At 40.7% G+C, this 21,528-nt stretch overlaps 1 protein-coding gene and 1 long non-coding RNA gene across 3 annotated transcripts; one reads left to right on the top strand and one right to left on the bottom strand.

Moving 5' to 3' along the window:
• Positions 1 to 344: 344 nt before the first annotated feature.
• Positions 345 to 16,750, bottom strand: LOC115131378 (ribonuclease ZC3H12A-like). Of its 2 annotated transcripts, none has more exons than XM_029663067.2 (6): positions 16,656 to 16,750; positions 14,785 to 15,364; positions 9,552 to 9,691; positions 5,791 to 6,025; positions 5,471 to 5,571; positions 345 to 5,292 (listed from the first exon to the last, which is right to left on the bottom strand). In XM_029663067.2, exons 1-6 carry the CDS (start codon positions 16,660 to 16,662, stop codon positions 4,268 to 4,270), a joined length of 2,088 nt encoding a protein of 695 aa, XP_029518927.1. In that variant the 5' UTR covers positions 16,663 to 16,750; the 3' UTR covers positions 345 to 4,267. The 2 variants fall into 2 exon arrangements, with proteins under 2 accessions (XP_029518927.1, XP_029518928.1); XM_029663068.2 differs by having other exon boundaries at positions 9,552 to 9,586.
• Positions 16,751 to 16,768: 18 nt separating this feature from the next.
• LOC115132703 (uncharacterized) lies at positions 16,769 to 19,961 on the top strand. Its single transcript, XR_003864100.2, has 3 exons — positions 16,769 to 17,037; positions 17,345 to 17,457; positions 17,571 to 19,961. It is a non-coding gene; the product is annotated as an uncharacterized LOC115132703 (long non-coding RNA).
• The last annotated feature ends 1,567 nt before the right edge of the window (positions 19,962 to 21,528 follow it).

The raw sequence follows: 21,528 nt of genomic DNA, 5'->3' as shown, positions 1-21,528 counted from the left end.
ATGAGACATCCATGTCTTCATCACTGAAAAAGTTCAACAGTTGAGTTTGATTAAAAAACACCCCTGGTCTAGTTCCTCGTCATGAGAAACAGTGTGTGTGTGTGTGTATTGACAAGCGACCTAGTCAATATTTTATTTAACTAGGCAAGTCAGCAACCATTCGTTTACTGGCCCAACGCTTTAACCACTAGGCTACCTTATTAGTGGAAGGAGCAGTACAATGTAAGCACACTGATGGCATTGTCTTATGTCAGATAGCACAACTAATCCTCCTGCACTGAGAGGGACGAGTGTTGCGAAGGAGTGACAACATAAAGTAAGACAATGCAATAATGGAGAAACTGTTCCCTCAAAATGAGTCATGAATTTATTAAACCCACAACAGCAGTTTGGTGAATTTCCTTATTCTCAAAATAACTATTATATTTTCCCATCAGTAATAATAGCAGTGAATAGCAGGTATGAACAGCTCCCAGCACAGTGAGTCACAACAGAAGTTTTGCAGTAGAAAGACTTACAACTCCCCCAAAAGATGAAAGCTTATCAGTACCACTACCAAAACTGTGACAAAACTAAATAACTTTCCTACATATTATCCATTGTCACATCATGTTTCATCTGTAAAGCTTTGTCTAAAACATTATAAACAGTTGGGGAGATAAACTTTCACAGACTAATTTATAACATTTAATTCTGATACTCCACATCAGATTCCATCTGTTTTGGCTGTTCACCACTTCGTGTCTCTGTGTTGCTACTTAGTCACACAGTGCATGATCTAACCCATCTCACGTCTTGATACGAAAACTGAAATTATTAATTGCTTGTATTCACACCACAACGCCATGCACACTGAAGAAAAGAAAAACACTCCCTTGGCAGATAATGAACACACACAGTGCATTCGGAAAGTATTCAGACCCCACATTCTGTTACGTTACAGCCTTATTCTAAAATTGATTAAACCGTTTTTTCCCCCCTCATCAATCTACTGTACACAAGATACGCCACAACGCCAAAGCAAAAAGTGTTTCAGAATTTTTGCAAATATATTAAAAATAAAGTTTACAACAGTATTCAGACCGTTTACTCTCTACTTTGTTGAATCACCTTTGGCAGTGATTACAGCCTTGTCCCGAAGCCACTCCTGCGTTGTCTTGGCATTGTGCTTAGGGTTGTTGTCCTGTTGGAAGGTGAACCTTCGCCCCAGTCTGAGGTCCTGAGTGCTCTGGAGCAGGTTTTCATCAAGGATCTCTCTGTACTTTACTCCATTCATCATTCTCTGGATCCTGACTAGTCTCCCAGTCCCTGCCACTGAAAAACATCCCCACAGCATGATGCTCCCACCACCATGCTTCACCGTAGGGATGGTACCAGGATTCCTCCAGACGTTAAGCTTGGCATTCAGGCTAAAGACTTCAATCTTGGTTTCATCAGACCAGAGAAAATTGTTTTTAGGTGCCTTTTGGCAAACTCCAAGAGGGCCGTCATGTGCCTTTTACTGAGGAGTGGTTTGCGTCTGGCCACCCTAACATAAAGACTTGATTGGTGGAGTGCTACAGAGATGGTTGTCCTTCTGGAAGGTTCTCCCATCTCCACAGAGGAACTCTGTTAGAGTGACCATCGGGTTCTTGGTCACCTCCCTGACCAAGGCCCTTCTCCCCCGATTGTTTAGTTTGACAGGGGCGACCATCTCTAGGAAGTCTTGGTGGTTCCAAACTACTTCCATTGGAAAATGATGGAGGCCACTGTGTTCTTGGGGACCTTCAATGCTAAAGACATTTTTTGGTACCCTTCCCCAAATCTGTGCCTCGACACAATCCTGTCTCGGAGCTCTATGGACAATTCCGTTGACCTCATGGCTTGGTTTTTGCTCTGACATGCTCAACTGTTGGACCTTATCTAGAGAGGTATGTGCCTTTCCAAATCATATCCAATCAATTGAATTTACCACAAGTGGACTCCAATCAAGTTGTAGAAACATCAAGGATAATCAATGGAAACAGGATGCACCTGAACTCAATTGCGAATCTCATAGCAAAGGGTCTGGATACTGATGTAAATAAAGTATTTCTGCTTTATGGGTTTAAAAAAAATAAATTGCACAATTTTCTAGAAACCTGTTTTTGATCTGTAATTATGGGGTATTGTGTGTGGATTTATGAGAAAAATATTTTATTTAATCCATTTTAGAGTAAGGCTGTAACGCAACAAAATGTGGAAAAGGGGAAGGGGTCTAAATACTTTCTGAATGCATTGTAGCAGGGCACTGAACAACGATTTGAAATTATAACAATAATACACAAGCCATCTGCTCTCACATTGCTGCACACATAATGAATACAAAGTAGATACTAGAAATGGCAAAAAATATTATACTGGTCTATATCTATTGACTTTAGATCTATTTTGTATGTTTTTGTATTATAGAGGTATTTTTTTTAAATTAAGAATGCAATTATACTTCTTCTCTGGACATTAATGTTCTTCAATGAACTTGACCCATAGAGCATCTACTTCACTACCGTATTAGACCATACTAGACAGTTAGCTGTGACCACCATTATGGCACACTGTGCCGATAATACTCTTTATGTCATAATTAATCTTGAAACATTTGTCTATAATAGTGCCCTAAGGCCTATGTACAGTGGGGCAAAAAAGTATTTAGTCAGCCACCAATTGTGCAAGTTCTCCCACTTAAAAAGATGAGAGGCCTGTAATTTTCATCATAGGTACACTTCAACTGACAGACAAAATGAGGGAAAAAAATCCAGAAACACACATTGTAGGATTTTTATTTATTTATTTGCAAATTATGGTGGAAAATAAGTATTTGGTCACCTACAAACAAGCAAGATTTCTGGCTCTCACAGACCTGTAACTTCCTCTTTAAGAGGCTCCTCTGTCCTCCACACGTTACCTGTATTAATGGCACCTGTTTGAACTTGTTATCAGTATAAAAGACACCTGTCCACAACCTCAAACAGTCACACTCCAAACTCCACTATGACCAAAGAGCTGTCAAAGGACACCAGAAACAAAACTGTAGACCTGCACCAGGCTGGGAAGACTGAATCTGCAATAGGTAAGCAGCTTGGTTTGAAGAAAAAGGTGAAAGCACCAATTTGTAAGTCGCTCTGGATAAGAGCGTCTGCTAAATGACTTAAATGTAATGTAAATGTAATGTAAATGTAAATCAACTGTGGGAGCAATTATTAGGAAATGGAAGACATACACGACCACTGATAATCTCCCTCGATCTGGGGCTCCACGCAAGATCTCACCCCGTGGGGTCAAAATTATCACAAGAACGGTGAGCAAAAATCCCAGAACCACACGGGGGGACCTAGTGAATGACCTGCAGAGAGCTGAGACCAAAGTAACAAAGCCTACCAACAGCAAGGGCATTGAAGATGAAACGTGGCTGGGTCTTTCAGCATGACAATGATCCCAAACACACCGCCCGGGCAACGAAGGAGTGGCTTCGTAAGAAGCATTTCAAGGTCCTGGAGTGGCCTAGCCAGATCTCAACCCCATAGAAAATCTTTGGAGGGAGTTGAAAGTCCATGTTGCCCAGCAATAGCCCCAAAACATCACTGCTCTAGAGATCTGCATGGTGGAATGGGCCAAAAATACCAGCAACAGTGTGTGAAAACCTTGTGAAGACTTACAGAAAACGTTTGACCTCTGTCATTGCCAACAAAGGGTATATAACAAAGTATTGAGATAAACTTTTGTTATTGACCAAATACTTATTTTCCACCATAATTTGCAAATAAATTAATTAAAAATCCTACAATGTGATTTTCTGGAGAAAAAATTTGAATTTTGTCTGTCATAGTTGAAGTGTACCTATGATGAAAATTACAGGCCTCTCTCATATTTTTAAGTGGGAGAACTTGCACAATTGGTGGCTGACTAAATACTTTTTTGCCCCACTGTACATGCATTCTGTAAGAATATTGCTCCTCAAATACATTACTTTTACCCATCGAATACACTCGAGGGTCTAGAAAGATTTATTAAATAGATACAACTTGCATCAACAATCAATTGCCTCCGGTTTTATGTTCGAGGCAATATAAGCGACCTAGTTCCTGAAACACTTGGCAAGAACACATTTGGCAAAGCAAATACAGTAGGAAGATCTGTGTTTCCACCTTAGGGAAACATTGATCTTTATAGTAGCTTGGACATTTTTTCAAGAGAGACTCTTTCAACTGAAAAAAACTACAAATCCCTCCATCTCAGAGCAACGAGCCAATCACAGGCCCTGAGAGGATCTCAGGGTGAGGATCTCAGCAGCCAGTCTCTGTGGGTCCATGAGATGGGGGAACATGTCCATGGCCCTGTCCACCAGACGGCCGTTAAAGATGGCCAGCAGCTTCTTCCTGACATCCTCCCTCTCCCTGCCGTCCTCCCTCTCCCTGCACTCCCCATGGGGGCTCGGCTGTGTCCGGGCAGGGGACCCGTGTCTCTGCTGCTCCACCTGAGCAATGCAATGGAGAGTCTGAGGATAAGTTCCAAACGGGTCCGACCAGAAGGTCTGCTGTGAACGGTGGACCCTGCCCTGCTGTTGGAAGTCACTGGGGTGGCTATACTGATGCATACTAACTGGATACATTGGTGTTCCATAGTTGGGGTAACAAGGGGGGTAGTAGGTCATCATGTCTGGGTTGTGGGTGCTGGCTGGGCCCATGCTATGGTGTGGGCTGTGGTGTTGTTGGTATCCTGCACTGGGGCCTGAAGGCTGAGGAGCATGGGAGCAGCAGTTACAAGGCAGGTCGCTAGGGAGAGAATAGCGTTGTTGTTTCATACTGGGGGCGGACTTTGACTGGTAATTCCTGTACCCAGCGTTGCTATAGTGATCACAGTGGTTTCTAGAGGGGTCAGATGCCTGCCTCTCGAAGGATCCCAGCCCAGAATCTAGCCTCTCTTGAGAGCCACTGGCCAGGGCCGAGTCCAGGTCGGTCAGGGAATGTCGGTTGGTGCTGGCCTTCTTAGCTGGAGACGTCCAGCTGGAGCGATGGCCTCCCTTGAGAAGGAGAACATTCTCACTGGTGAGGCCTTTCTTCAAGGAGCCATTCCACTGTTCTAGGGTCAGTTTCTGAGCCATCTGCTCCTCCAGTGAAAGGCCATAGGCAAGTCCAGGACCTGTGGTGGGGTGTTTCTGTTGTGACAAGGGCAGCTTGGCCTTCTCCCGCAGCTCGTCAGCCAAAGAGCGATTGGATTGGTTGACTCGCTCCGGGTGGTAGAATTTACACTTTATTCCATAAGTGCATTTCCTTCCTGTATTCATGAAGTATAAACAAGAGTTAATTAGTACCGCTGAGTTTAAGCACATACAGTACATTTATTACATCCATTACAGTATGTGTGTCCGTTTGTTAATAATTGTTTGGAAATGTTCCCCCCACCCATATGTAAGGTCAACCACAGGATGACCCCAGTAGAGATGTGATCTCACCGTAAGGACATGGCTGTTTGCGTGGTAACCGAGGAACCTTCCGTAGAAAGTTCTCCAGGGTGGGACCATGGCGACCCAGGGGGTCATCAGGGGGCATGAACCTGAGAGAGGGGGAGTGGAGTTTAGATTGATACTACACTGTGGCTAATGTATACTAAACAATAATGCATAATTTGCATATATTAATAGTTAAACATTCATAAGCATTTATAATGTCTCATCAGTTATAGATCTGTAACACCTGCATTATCAGTTAAAACATGAGTTATTAATCCAGTGTATGCATTTTACGGTTAATAATAAGCTACCACAAGACTTACTTGTCATTGACGAACGAGAACATGAGCAGCCTCTCCTCGATGAAGCGCTTCCACTCCTGTCTCTCGCCCTGAAGGTCACGGTATGTGTCGTTGGATACGATGACACCGTCTGACTCGTACGCCAGCTTGACGATGAAGCGATCATCGTAGCAGACCACACGTCTGCCCGCTACACGCCGCGAAGGGGTGAACACCATGATTTTCTTTCTCTCCAGCTCACGCAAAATGTGTTGATCTTTAGAGTAGAGAAAAATATTAATGTTAGATAACTATTCAATTAGTTCATTAAGATCAATCATGCATTCACATACTAATTCACTTGTTTCCCCCTGATCTTTGTGTAAGATGTTTTTTTTACCAGGCAACAAATTCTTCACAACACTTTACTTTCTCTCATGTTCCCTCTCTCCTGGGGGAAACATGTCATCCTTTGTTGACAAACTTAATTGGAACTCGAGCAACTAAGATGCTCTGATAGTGTGCTGGTTATAGCATGTATGCTCAACGTTGATATGATATTTGGCACACACATATTAAAAGGACAACGTTTAATTGATGAGCATCAGATATTTTACATATTTCAATTCAACTCAATTGAAAAATATCTATATGTACAGTGAGGGAAAAAAGTATTTGATTCCCTGCTGATATTGTGCGCTTGCCCACTGACAAAGAAATGATGAGTCTATAATTTTAATGGTAGGTTTATTTGAACAGTGAGAGACAGAATAACAACAAATGCATGTCAACAATCAATTTATAACATTTCTGACATGCGTTTTTCTGGATTATTTTGTTGTTATTCTGTCTCTCACTGTTCAAATTAACCCACCATTAAAATGATAGACTGATCATTTCTTTGTCAGTGGGCAAATGTACAAAATCAGCATGGGATCAAATACTTGTTTCCCCTCACTGTGTGTGTGTGTGTGTGTGTGTGTGTGTATATATATATATATATATATGCACATATCTATATGTTTGAGACAAACATCATATAAACATTTGAGCATACACGATATAGCTGGCTTTTGGCATACATTGGCAATGGATAAGGCATGAGGATAATTGGCTATGGCAATAACAGTTACTATAGGTCAGCCAAGCCACGCATCCTGTCATCACAGCAGCAGCTCATCGTGAGAGGACAATTTTTATGTGCTACAGCAGGAAGTAATAAAGATGTTGAGAAAAGTCCCTAATTTAATCAGATGAATAAGAGGTGGTTTGGAGATAAAGTTCAGCACAAGTTGCAATTTGGAAACAGAAAAATACTGTTTCCCCTCCTGCTCTCTACACTGCTCTCACCAAGAGTAGGAGAGTTGCATCACATTGAACCCTAATCCGTTTTCGTGCCTAAGTTGTTTGCCTCAAGTTCCGTAACTGACAAAGGCCAAATGGTATATTGTTTCTTGCTCAAACACAAAAATGTTTTACCTTTCCAGACCAAAGAGACACTCTCTACTCAATCATTGAGATTGACAGGAAATGTGCATACAATATATCCCATAAGGTATTCAGTAGTAGAAAAAGTACCCAATTGTCATACTTGGGTAAAAGTAAAAGATACCTTATTAGAAAATGACTCAAGTAAAAGTCAACCAGTAAAAAAAACTACTCAGGTAAAAGCCTAAAAGTATTTGGTTTTAAATATACTTAAGAATCAAATGTAATTGCTAAAATATACTTAACGATTCAAAGTAAAAATAATTTCACATTCCTTATATTAAGCAAACCAGGTGGCACGATTTCCTTTATTATTTTTTACAGATAGCCAGGGGCACACTCCAACATCATTTACAAACAATGCATGTGTGTTTAGTGAGTCCGCCAGATCAGAAGCAGTAGTGATGACCAGGCTCTTGATAAGTGTGGGAATTGGACCATTTTCCTGTCCTGCTAATCATCCAAAATGTAAGAAATACTTTTGTGGGTCAGGGTAAATATACAGAGTAAAAAGTACATCATTTTCTTTAAGAATGTAGTGGCGTAAAAGTCAGTTGTCAAAAATATAAATTGTTAAGCACAGATATCCCAAAAAACTCCTTAAGTAGTATTTAGTGTTTTTACTTAAAACCTCTTCAACCTATGGGGGCGCTATGTCATTATTGGATAAAAAGACGTGCCCGTTTTAAGCGCAATATTTTGTCACGAAAAGATGCTCGACTATGCATGGAATTGACAGCCTTGGAAAGACAAAACTCTGACATTTCCAAAACTGCAAAGATATTATCTGTGAGTGCCCCAGAACTAATGCTACAGGCGAAACCAAGATGAAGTTTCATACAGGAAATGCCCCAGATTCTGAAGGCGCTGTGTTCCAATGTCTCCTTATATGGCTGTGAATGCGCCAGGAATGAGCCTGCCCTGTGTGTCGTTTCTCCAAGGTGTCTGCAGCATTGTGACGTGTTTGTAGGCATATCATTGGAAGATTGACCATAAGAGACTACATTTACCTGGTGTCCCGCCCGGTGTCCTGTGTCGAAATTATTGCGTAATCTGTAGGTCCATGCGCGTTCCATTTCTTCAGAAGAGAAAGTCAACTGCCACGATGGATTTTATCGTCGATAGATATGTGAAAAACCCCTTGAGGATTGATTCTAAACATCGGTTTGCCATGTTTCTGTCGATATTATGGAGTTAATTTGGAAAAAAGTTCGCGTTTTAATGACTTAATATATATATATATTTTTTTTTCCCTTACCCAAACATGATGAACAAAACGGAGCGATTAGTCGAAACAAATAATTTTTTTTGTAAAAACGGAACATTTGCTATCTAACTGAGAGTCTCCTCATTGAAAACATCCAAAGTTCTTCAAAGGTAAATGATTTTATTTGAATGCTTTTCTGGTTTTTGTGGAAATGTTGCATGCTGAAAGAGAGGCATAATCCTATGCTAGGCTATCAATACTGTTACACAAATGCTTGTTTAGCTATGGTTCAAAAGCATATTTTGAAAATCTGAGATGACAGTGTTGTTAACAAAAGGCTAAGCTTGAGAGCAAATAGATTAATTTCATTTCATTTGCGATTTTCATGAATAGTTAACGTTGTGTTATGCTAATGAGCTTGCGGATAGATTTACACAATCCTGGATACAGGTTTTTTTTCGTAGCTAAATGTGACGCAGAAAACGGAGCGATTTGTCCTAAACAAATAATCCTTCAGGAAAAACTGAACATTTGCTATCTGAGAGTCTCCTCATTGAAAACATCCGAAGTTCTTCAAAGGTAAATGATTTTATTTGAATGCTTTTCTGGTTTTTGTGAAAATGTTGCCTGTTGAATGCTAACGCTAAATGCTACGTTAGCTATCAATACTGTTACACAAATGCTTGTTTTGCAATGGTTGAGAAGCATATTTTGAAAATCTGAGATGACAGTGGTGTTAACAAAAGGCTAAGCTTGAGAGCAAATAGATTCATTTCATTTCATTTGCGATTTTCATGAATAGTTAACGTTGCGTTATGGTAATGAGCTTGAGGCTGTAGTCACGATACCGGATCCGGGATGACTCGACGCAAGAAGTTAAGTACTTTACACCACTGAAGGTATTAAATAATTTTCTCTATGTGCCATCTCCGATTTTAAAAAGCATATAAACTCAAAATTCCATTGAGTGTCGAAAACAAAATGTCCACCCACTATATGTATTGAAGAGGAAATCTACTGGATTACATAGGCTACAATGAGGGCTGTTGTGTGATACAGAAAAGGAAGTAAATATTGGGCCCTGTGTGGTGTATTCCCGACATCCTACCTGTGATGGGGACATCTGGTCTGGGCTGCTCCTTCCTCCATGAGGGAACAAACACAGTGATATCAGTATGACCCCTGTCCAGGAAGAAGTTCACAGCCAGCTGGATTCCCAGGCAGGAAAACACTTCCTTGTTCCCGTGGCTACAACAGAGGCAATATAAATAAATATTGCTGAGCAAGCAAGCCAATCAAATCCTTCTTTGTACACTACACTTCCTTGTTCACGTGGCTACAACAGAGGGGCAATAGAAATAAACTGTTGAGCAAGCAAACAAATCACGTTCGCAATTACTTATTTGTGTGGTCAGGGTAAGTGGCACCCTATAACCTACATAGTGCCTATGACTCTGGTCAATATAAGTGCACTATATAGGGAATATGTTTAAACTGTTGTTGTTCATGTTTTGCTGTGTTCTAGTGTACTATGGAATATATTGCTTTCTTATTCTTGACACTTCTCCCAGTCATATTTAAGGTTAGAACTACCTTTCTAAGTGTTCTGATATTTCTAGCTTGGAGTTGTATTTTTATGATAACATAGCTACAGTTCTTCACTTTTTAATGTGTATAGTATTGCTTACTAGGTGTGTCCAATCAATTTTTAACCACCCCCTCTTCAAATTAGGGCTAATTGGAAAAGCTGTTCAAGAGGACATTGTATTATTTCTTTGTACTCCCTGATGAAGGCCATGCAGCCGAAACGCGTCAGATTTTTTAAACCTTGTTTCTATTGAACATGCCATACAAATAAAGGCATTTTAATTAATTATATGAAGAGTGCCTTGGTCCTTCTTTCTTTTTGATGACCAATATTCAAAAATCTATTGAACTTAGTAGGGAAAATGTTAAAAGTTTATCATAAGACATGAACAGAATGCATCAGTGATTCGTAATTCCTAACTTTCTGAAGAGACAGGTGCTGCTACACCTGCATTGCTTGCTGTTTGGGGTTTTAGGCTGGGCTTCTGTACAGCACTTTGTGATATCAGCTGATGTAAGAAGGGCTATATGAATAAATTGGATTTGAATTCCCCCAGATGATGCTAATGAAAATGATTCTAGTAGATGGAAAGGCTTTCCCAAAAACCTTCTCAATTTAATGTTAACTAAAAAGTTGCCTATGCTTGCTTACCTAGCAGAATGAGAATGATTATTTGCATCAATCCAGTGGGTATTTATTTGGCAAACCGTACCATATATGCGCACAGCTAAACAGCATCTTGCTAGGTGAGCACTGGAATTAAAAGGGTAACTATACCCAACCCTATTTTTTTTTAACCAGACTTCAAAAGTTGTCTCCTGATGTGGTGGAAGAATTGTGAACTTAGAAAAATAACTAAATTGGAGTTTCTATTAATAAAGTGTAACCTTGAGAGCAAAAACATGAAAACACAGGAGAAAACTTAAATGTGGAAAATTACAGAATCAGACAGAAAAATATATTTTATAGGGCCCTACTATGCCGTTTACTTTTTGCATCTACGTCATATTGCTGAGTCTACCTTTAACAAATACGTGTTATGGTAAAGATTGACTGTTGCACTGGTAAATGTACACTGTGCATTCTGAAAGTATTCCTTATTCTAAAATGGATTAAATTGTAAAAAAAACATTTTTTTTTAAAGGATTCAGGCCCTTTACTCAGTACTTTGTTGAAGCACCTTTGGGAAAAGGAAAGGATATACCTAGTCAGTTGAACTGAATGCATTCAACTGAAATGTGTCTTCTGCCTTTGGCAGCGATTAAAGTGTTCTTGTGTATGATGCTACAAGCTTGGCACACCTATATTTGGTGAGTTTATTCCATTGTTCTCTGCAGATCCTTTCAAGCCCTGTCAGGTTGGATGGGGAGCGTCGCAGCACAGCTATTTTCAGGTCTCTCCAGAGATGCTCGATCGAGTTCAAGTCCAGGCTCTGGCTGGGTCTCTTAAGGACATTGAGACTTGTCCCAAAGCCACTCCTGTGTTGTCTTGGCTGTGTGCTTAGCGTCGTTGTCCTGGAGCAGGTTTTCATCAAGGATCTCTCTTTACTTTGCTCCGTTCATCTTTCCCTAGATTCGGACTAGCTTCCGTCTGTCCACTCTACAATGCAGGGCTTAATTGGTGGAGTGCTGCAGAGCTGGTTGTCCTTCTGGAAGGTCATCCCATCTCCACAGAGGAACTCTGGAGCTCTGTCAGAGTGACCATCAGGTTCTTGGACACCTCCCTGACCAAGGCCCTTCTCACCAGATTTGCTCAGATTGGCAGGGCGCCCGGCTCTAGGAAGAGTTTTGGTGGTTCCAAACTTCTTATATTTTAAGAATGATGGAGGCCACTGTTCTTGGGGACCTTCAATGCTACAGACATTTTTTTGTTACTTTCCCCAGATCTGTGCCTCGACACAATCATGTCTCGGAGCTTGATTTTTGCTCTGGCATGCAATGTCAACTGTGGGACTTTATATAGACAGGTGTGTGCCTTTCCAAATCAATTGAATTTACCATAGACTCCAATCAAGTTGTAGAAACAGCTCAAGGATGATCAGTGGAAATTGGATGCACCTGAGCTCAATTTCAAGTCTCATAGCAAAGGGTCTGAACACACGTGTAAATAAGGCATTTCATTTTTTTATTTTATACATTTGCAAACATTTCTAAAAAGCTGTTATCGTTTTGTCATCATGGGGTATTGTGTGTAGATTGATGAGGAAAACAATTTATGTTATCCATTTTAGAATAAGGCTGTAACATAACAAAAATGTGGAAAAAGTCAAGGGGTCTGAATACTTTCCGACCGCAGTGTACATGTATTATCCTCATCAAAGGACAGTCAGTAAATGCAACGCAATCAAGCCTGTTCCTGTTAGACTGAACTGCTTTGCATGCTCAGATTTGCATACCTGAGCAATAAGGGAGAGATGTGCCTGTACAGGTGTGAGTGTGTATCAAAGTGGGAAGGAGGCCAAAGAAGTACGAGGAGCAGTGGATGGGGGAGTGAGATAAAAGGTTGAGGCTTCCTCCAGACTAACTCCAGCCACCCAAGTCATAGACTGTTCTCTCTGCTACCGCACGGCAAGCGGTACCGGAGTGCCAAGTCTGGGACCAAAAGGCTCCTGAACAGCTTTTACCCCCAAGCCATAAGACTGCCGAACAGTTAATCAAATGGCTACCATTACCACTTGCTTTCACCCCCTTTTTATTTGCACTGAGTCTCTTGCACTGGCTCTATGCACACTCACTGGACTCTACCCACACACACATACTACAGTAACACACCAACACACACATGCAACCTACCTGCCCTCCAGGACACCTACAGCACCCGATGTCACAGGAAGGCCATAAAGATCATCAAGGACAACAACCACCCGAGCCACTACCTGTTCACCCTGCTATCATCCAGAAGGTGAGGTCAGTACAGGTGCATCAAAGCTGGGCCCGAGAGACTGAAAAACAGCTTCTATTTCAAGGCCATCACTAGCACTGAGAGGCTTCTGCAAACATACAGACTTGTAACCATTAATGTTTACATATCTTGCATTACTCATCTCATATGTATATACTGTATTCTATGCCGCTCTGACATTGCTCATTCATATATTTATATATTCTTATTCCATTCCTTACTTAGATATGTGTGTATTAGATATTTATTGTGGAATTGTTAAATATTACTTGTTAGATATTGCTGCACTGTCAGAGCTAGAAGCACAAGCATTTCACTACACTCGCAATAACATCTGTTTACCATGTGTGTGTGACCAATAAAATTTGATTTGATAGATGCCACACACACGTTCACATACGCTGCTACTCTATTATTTATCCTGTTTGCCTATTCACTTTTACCCCTACCTATCCGTACATATTACGTCAATTACATCATACCCCTGCATATTGACTCGTCGATATCGGTACTCTGTGTATATAGTCTCGTTACTGTTATTATTTTATTGTGTTACTATTTCTTTTATTTTTTTATTTTTTATTCTTACATTTTTAGCTCTGCATTGTTGGGAAAGGGCTTGTAAGGAACCCTTTCCCGGTAACACAGTCAAATTAAAATTGACAGTCAAATTAAATAAAATTGTATTTGTCATATGCACTGAATACAACAGGTAAAACAGACTTATTTTTTTTCTACTATGCTATTGACTTGTTTATTGTTTATTCCATGTGTAACTCTGTGTTGTTGTCTGTTCACACTGCTATGCTTTATCTTGGCCAGGTCACAGTTGCAAATGAGAACTTGTTCTCAACTAGCCTACCTGGTTAAATAAAGGTGAAATAAATAAAAAATACATTTTTTCAAGTCTGTTGTACCTGTTGTATTCAGTGCATATGACAAATACAATTGTATTTAATTTGACTGTGTCACCTGATAGTGACTGAGTATTGAGGGCTGAACCACCATCCCGACTTCTAGCTAGATCGTAATTAATAGGTTAGGGCAGGAGTTTAGCGTAATAAGGAAATGATCTGTTCTTGAGAACAGGAGGGGGAATTCTGCCGGTAAAGTACAAACCACAAGTTCCTTCCTAGAAACAGTCACTGGAGAGATTAGATTAAAGCTGGTCGAAGCCTGTATCTACATGTATTCCATGAACATTATCCATTAAGAGTGATTATATGTCTACATTATGTCCACCCTCTGCAATTAGAGCACAGATCTGAGAGCACGACTGATTTGTTTGTAATGTTCACAACTGAAGAGCACTTTAATGCTGACCCAAAGACTTATTAGTAGTGGAGGTGGAGGTACGAGGAGTCCTGATGAGCGGCCAGTAATGTACATAACATGCAGATGTCACAGACCCCTGATACCTTCCTCAATGCAAACCAATTAGGTATCCTCAGGACCCTATCAAAACACAGCTGAATAATACATTCTGCTATAACCATCACCAGCAAACAGCAATTCAAGACACAGGTAGTTTCCCAGACACAGATTAAGCCTAGTCCAAGACTAAAAATTACTTTCTTTGAAGAATCTCCATTGAGCATGCTTTTTACATTTAAGTAGAAACTCTTATTCAGAGCGATTTACAAGGAGCAATTAGGGTTATGTGCCTTGCTCAAGGGCACTTCGACAGATTTTTCATCTAGTCGGCTCGGGGATGCGAACCAGCAACCTTTTGGTTACTGGCCCAATATTCTCAATCGGTACGCTACCTGCCGCCCCTTTAAATCTAGGACTAGGCTTAATCTGTGTCTGGGAAACCAGTCCTCAGACCCACAGCATGTAATTCTCTACTCACCTCATAGCCATATTACTCCCATCGATCACTATGGGTTTCAGGTCATCTTCCTCCTCACTGGCTGCATCCTCCCAAATTGGTGAAGGGGTGAGGGGCAGGCTACTAAGGGTCTCCCCTCTAGCAACCAGGACAGACATGGTAGTTGGGGCTCCCTCCTTCTCCATCCCTTCTGGGCTGGCTCCAGTCTGCACCAGCTCCCCCAGAATCCTGTTAGTGTCTGTGTTCAGGCCAAACTTCTGCAGCACGGTCTGGACCTGCGCTGGGGAGTAGCCCAGTTTACGGTAGAAGTCCAGCTGAGCCTCTCCAGGGTCTGTGGCGGTCTTGCCGCTCTCCTCTGGAGCAGAGCATTGGGTGCCTCTCTGGTGCATTCTCTCACAGATGGGATAGGGTGGATGATGATTGTGGAAGGCAGGCAGAGCGGAGAGCCATCCGTCTGTGTCGTGGGGCTCTGTGGGGCTCAGACGGGCTGTGTAGGAGAACTCATTCCATGGGAAGACCTCTGCGACTGGGTCCAGCTTTGGGATGGGACTGACTTCTATGTTCATCTCTCCCTCCTTCGGGCAGTGCTCATATGTCACACCTGTTTAAAAAACAACATTGTTTTGGTTGTGTGAAGTGGTATAAAAAAATGTTTTCCCCGATCATATCAATACCATTAGGTTTAAAAACAATACAATCTGATGACAGATCACATCTCACTTTAGTATTGAAATTGACGTCTGTATTAGTTCTCACCAAAAATACCATTAATAATCAGTTCACTTTACAGTTGTCACAAAATACTAATAATTAATGATCATGGTTTAACAGCGTCCCCCGCTCATTTCTGCCAGTATCATATAATGAAGCCTAAATAAATGTATTGTATTCCTTCATACACTGTACATTTACAGTACCCTTATTTTGGTCAGAAAATACATGTCTGTTATTGATATAGTTCTACTGTATTATACTTTGACTGGGCTATACTCCTATTCAATGGATAACTGCGATTATTGATTAATTCAGCCTATAGTGTCTTGGTTAATTTTATCATTGCCTATGTCTATTGTCAACCACTCCAGTATTTTCAGGAAATTAAAAACATTTTCGGTGTTCATTCCCAGAGACATGTGTCAGAGACATGTCAAATGTATCCTACCAACCTGAGTTTACCTTCTTTGATTTGTTCTACAAGTTAGTTTTGGAAAATCTAAAACGTCTGACTTCATGAGATTTTGACACCGTTATCTAGCCCAATGTTGGACTGATGGGTTACTCCTTAGTCCAAAGACCGTACATTTTCTGTTTAAAGGGCGAATTGGCTCTGAAACAGCCAAATACTCCATGTCAACCTGAATCGATTCTCAATTGCGGTACAATAAACAAATCCCTCTATTTTCATATCAAATCTAAATAAATTGAACAAATACAAAATCCACACTTACTGTACCCTGTGTTAACCGATTTTAGCACAATTGTAGTGGATGGTATTTTTCAGTGACAACACGTCTGTGGCATCGGTCTTTCGTTTACACACAGGTGTTTGGAGTTGCAGATATTCAATTAACGTTAGCACAGGTAGGCGAGTCCACTGACTTGTCTTCCGTGGACAAGCGCTGTAATATGGCAGTGTCGGAACCCTAACTCTACAATAGGTGTGTATCAATTTAACGTTTTGTTTTTTGTAAATTATCTCTCGCGGATATGAAAGATAAGGTCCTTATGCTTTCAAAACCATACCCCAAGCGATGCGTCTTTATGTTCCGACCGAGCGTTGCGCTTCTTATCAAAAGTCCCCCATACAGAAGACTCCTTTGCCCAATGATCAAGGGCTACATGTTCCCAAATAAGAAACTAAGTAAACCCGTTAACGTAGTTATCCTACTTACCAGTCATTTATAGTCCAACAGTTTCGGCCATTCATGTTATATGTTCGTGTTGTTATCCATGTGAAATATCTTGCTCTCTTATGAGCAGTTTCACCGTGGACTAGGCTAACAGCATATTGGAGGCGATGACGTCAGTCATACGCTTCAAACTCTGAACAAGGAAATAGTGTTTTGTTTCGCTATACTTTTTTACACGTTTATTTATAAAAAAACTCGGCAAGTCAGTTAAGAACACATTCTTATTTACAATGACGGCCTACCGTGGAACAACTTCCTTGTTCAGGGCAAGAACGACAGATTTGTACCTTGTCAGCTCGAGGATTCGATCCAGCAACCTTTCGCCCCAACCACTAGGGCTACCGCCCCTGTTTGATGTAGCAATGTAAGTTGTTGATAATTTTGTATTATGAATAAACGATTTAAAAAAATAAAATAGAGCGTTTTCCGTTTTATTTTGGTAAGGAAAGGAAACAGGCCAACGGCAGTTGATCATTTATTGTCTGACTGAACACTTGATTCAAAGCCTTTTACAAATAAGTTTCAAGGGCGCCAATATTGTTACCAACTAATCGATGGTATGATAAATGTATTTAGGCAAGAGACCTATTGGCTATTCTTGCTACTGCCTATCCTATTTTTGTAGGCTAGGCTACCATAAGACATTTTGATTTCTGCTTGTTTTATTATAGGTTCACATCTCCCCTCTCTACCTGTATTTGCCTCCTGGTAAAGGAACAGAGTCAACATTTAGCCAGTAGTGTCATCAGTTTTAAGATTGCCTAACTTTCATTACCATTGATGGGTAATTATGTTTTTGACTCACATCATATAGTTAATCAAGCATTATCTTATATCTGAAGTGATCATTGGCTGATACAATAAAGTATGATTTCTTCTTATTTCTGTAATGTATAGAATATGGATGGATCTTCCTTTCTAAGAAGATTTGTTGTTGATGTAAAGTGCAAAGGCTGGTAGTATTGGTGAGTTTTTCCCTTTACACTGTCTGTAAACACTATTATAGGGCACTGTCTATTTTCTACTGTCTATAGCCTACTGTACGACTCACAATAAATACAGGAAATATGCATTTGAGATTCCATTGACAACATTGGTAAATAACTGCTCTACATTTTCCTTCACCATAAAAGGAAGATAAAGGCCAACTGTATAAGCTTAGACCAGACAGAGAAACAGACAGAAATCAGCTGTGTGGTCTGATGACCTGTGACTGAACAATATACCCTTTTCTGCACTTGTAGTTTTCCTAAAGCTCTTACCTGATTTTGGCATTTAGGCATGTTCCTGGGCTGTTTTTCATACTCAAGAGAAACTCTTTGTCTTTATTTGCATACAGTTTAGTCTGAGGAGTAGGATAAGGTTGCATTGATGCTTGTGCTATTTTCTTATGGGTCATACTTATGCATTCAAATCAATCATGTTTGTTTGCTTGCTTGCAATATGTCATTCGTTTCGCCTTACCTCTCGATATAAATATTTTAGAATCTGTGTCGTATAACTTTTATAAATTCTTTCCTGTTTCATCACAGCAAGGGACTATAAACCCAAAATCTTTGGATAGACTAATTTAGACAGTGATGATCTGATCACCTTGAACTTAAGACTACACTTAAAGTAGTATTTACAGTAGTACTATTACATTTAAACCTAGAGGACTCACTGACTGGGTTTAGTTCGGGTGGGCAACTCCAGTCCTCGGGGCCTGATTGGTGTCACAGTTTTGCCCCAGCCCCAGCTAACACACCTAACTCCAATAATCAACTAATCATGATCTTCAGTTTAGAATGCAATTAGTTGAATCAGCTGTGTTTGCTAGGGATGGAGAAAAAGTGTGACATCTATCAGGCCCCCGAGTACTGGAGTTGCCCACCCCTGTCCGGGAGGGTGCGGACGGAACTAAACCCACAGTTAGTGACTCCTCCGAGGGGCTAAGCCCCCTTATGGAGCTGGGCCCGTGTGTAGTGGATAGCAGAAAAGAGGAAAATCTGTCAGTATTATTGATGTTTGACGAAGAATCATCTCCCTTCACATGTGAAGCTGGGATATGTGAGTTATATGGTGTGAGCTTTCGCATCCAAGCCGTTGTTTTTGTGGAATTGCAAAAGGTATGGCCATGTATCAAGTGTGTGCCGAAGCAATGTTGAAGAATCTGTGGATGTACAGTGTTGCAATTGTGCTGGAAATCATGTTCCCAATTGCCTGGAGTGCCCGGTTAGGGTAAAGGAGTATGAAGTGGCAAGGGTTTGGGCAGCAGGTCTCCTACACGGAGCCACACAAAATTGTTGCAAGAGCGAGTGAAGCTGAAGATATGGCGGTGGATACCCCGCAGCTTGTGGAAATTCAGTGTCCAACAATTGAGGGAAACTGATATGCTGAAATGGATTATGATACTATAGTTAATCACATTTTTTTAAAGTATGAAAATTAAAATAGTTCGCCATGCATGATTAGCATGATCCCTAACGTTTGCTATTTCAATTGATCGATAACTGAGCTAGCCTAAATGTTAAAGGCTTGTGCGTATGCTTGGTTCAGTATGAACACGCACAAAATGCTAGCAATAGCTTAGCTAGCCTAATCTCTAGCAGCTCGTTTTCCTTATGAAAACTCACCAAATCCTGGCGTCAATCTTTCCCTCAATCACATCACAGCATGTTTGTATAGATAAGTGACCCCTCCTGTCTCAGCCTCCAGTATTTATGCTGTAGTAGTTTATGTGTCGGGGGCTAGGGTCAGTTTGTTATATCTGGAGTACTTCTCCTGTCCTATTCGGTGTCCTGTGTGAATTTAAGCGTGCTCTCTCTAATTCTCTCTTTCTCTCTCTTGGAGGACCTGACCCAGTCCACCTGGTCGTGCTGCTGCTCCAGTTTCAACTGTTCTGCCTTATTATTATTCGACCATGCTGGTCATTTATGAACATTTGAACATCTTGGCCATGTTATGTTATAATCTCCACCCGGCACAGCCAGAAGAGGACTGGCCACCCCACATAGCCTGGTTCCTCTATAGGTTTCTTCCTAGGTTTTGGCCTTTCTAGGGAGTTTTTCCTAGCCACCGTGCTTCTACACCTGCATTGCTTGCTGTTTGGGGTTTTAGGCTGGGTTTCTGTACAGCACTTTGAGATATCAGCTGATGTACGAAGGGCTATATAAATAAATTTGATTTGATTTGAAGTGAGTGCTCTACACTAGCTCTACACGTTCCGTTCTAGCTGTTTTAGGAGAGGGACTAAGAGAATATTGAGTTTTGATTGGCTCAAAATAAACTGCTGTCAATTTAAACATATCAACAGCAATATAGTATAATATGATTGGTTATTGGAATCTCACAAGTAAGATAAGTATTCAACATTAGTTGACTTGCGTTACAAACGACTTCAACCATACTTTTTCTTTCGATTCCTTAATCAATTCCTTGATAGATTTTTCCAGCTTTCTTCATGCTCATCCCTTGCAGTTTCACTCTGAAAAGCACAGTCTCACTGTCGTGTTTGCTCAAGAACTCCCACAGAATGTTCAGGACCTCATGGAAATTGGTATGTTTTATATGCCCATTCATGACATCAAGGATGTTATGGAAAATACTGGCCTCTACACGTATATCGAAGTATCGCAATCCTGCTTTCAGTTTGTTCTCCAAGGTCCAAGCCTGACACTGTATAAGTGGTCCACCATACAGAGTTAGGCCCTCATGAGTTCCGGGGATAGTGAGAACTTGAAGGAGTTTGTCATTAGGTATATATGCCACGATGAACCACAAGCAGTTGTGAAAATCCTGAAAGGGAAGAGACAGAAAATCACATTTCTATCAACCGACATTAATATCATGATGATGTCATTTTATTTTATATGGCTAACTCCATGTGGAAAAAGAAAAGTATGCAAGTAGGTAACTCTGACTTACAAAGAGAGAAGACATAGGCATAGAGGGAAACCCATGGTTGTGGTATTTCCAAAAAAGACAGTCTGGGAAAGGAAAGAGTAGATATGGTGTTGTGGAAATTCTTACTAAGGGACACTCAAAGTCAATCTTAAATTAATCATAATCATCCAGCGTGCTGGAGAGGTTCCAACAAACTTGATGCACCTCTGTCTGTCAGGAGCTCTAACGTGGCAGTCCCGTTTAGTTCTCTTTTATAAACTGGGTGGTTGGAGCCCTGAATTCTGATTGTCTGACAGCCATGGTATATAAGACCATATACCACGTACTGTTGAAGTCAGAAGTTTACATACACTTAGGTTGTTTTTCAACCACTCCACAAATGTATTGTTAACAAACTATAGTTTTGGCAAGTCGATTAGGACATCTACTTTGTGCGTGACACGAGTAATTTTTCCAACAATTGTTTACAGACAGATTATTTCACTTATAATTCACTGCACCACAATTCCAGTGGGTCAGAAGTTTACATACACTAAGTTGGATGTGCCTTTAAACAGCTTGGAAAATTCCCAAAAATTATGTCATGGCTTTAGAAGCTTCTGATAGGCTAGTTGACATCATTTGAGTCAATTGGAGGTGTACCTGTGTATGTATTTCAAGTCCTACTTTCAAACTCAGTGTCTCTTTGCTTGACATCATGGGAAAGTCAAAAGAAATCAGCCAAGACCTCAGGAGAAAAACAATTGTAGATCTCCACAAGTCTGGTTCATCCATGTGATCAATTTCCAAACGCCTGAAGGTACCACGTTCATCTGTACAAACAATAGTACGCAAGTGTAAACACCATGGGACCACAAAACCGTTATACCGCTCAGAAAAGAGATGCGTTCTGTGTCCTAGAGATGAACGTACTTTGGAGTGAAAAGTGCAAATCAATCCCAGAACAACAGCAAAGGACCTTGTGAAGATG

This window comes from Oncorhynchus nerka, linkage group LG7 (assembly GCF_034236695.1).
Source record: "Oncorhynchus nerka isolate Pitt River linkage group LG7, Oner_Uvic_2.0, whole genome shotgun sequence".
Lineage (NCBI taxonomy): Eukaryota > Metazoa > Chordata > Actinopteri > Salmoniformes > Salmonidae > Oncorhynchus > Oncorhynchus nerka.
Note: the sequence above shows the minus strand (reverse complement) of the source record. Positions and strands in the feature narration are given on the sequence as shown.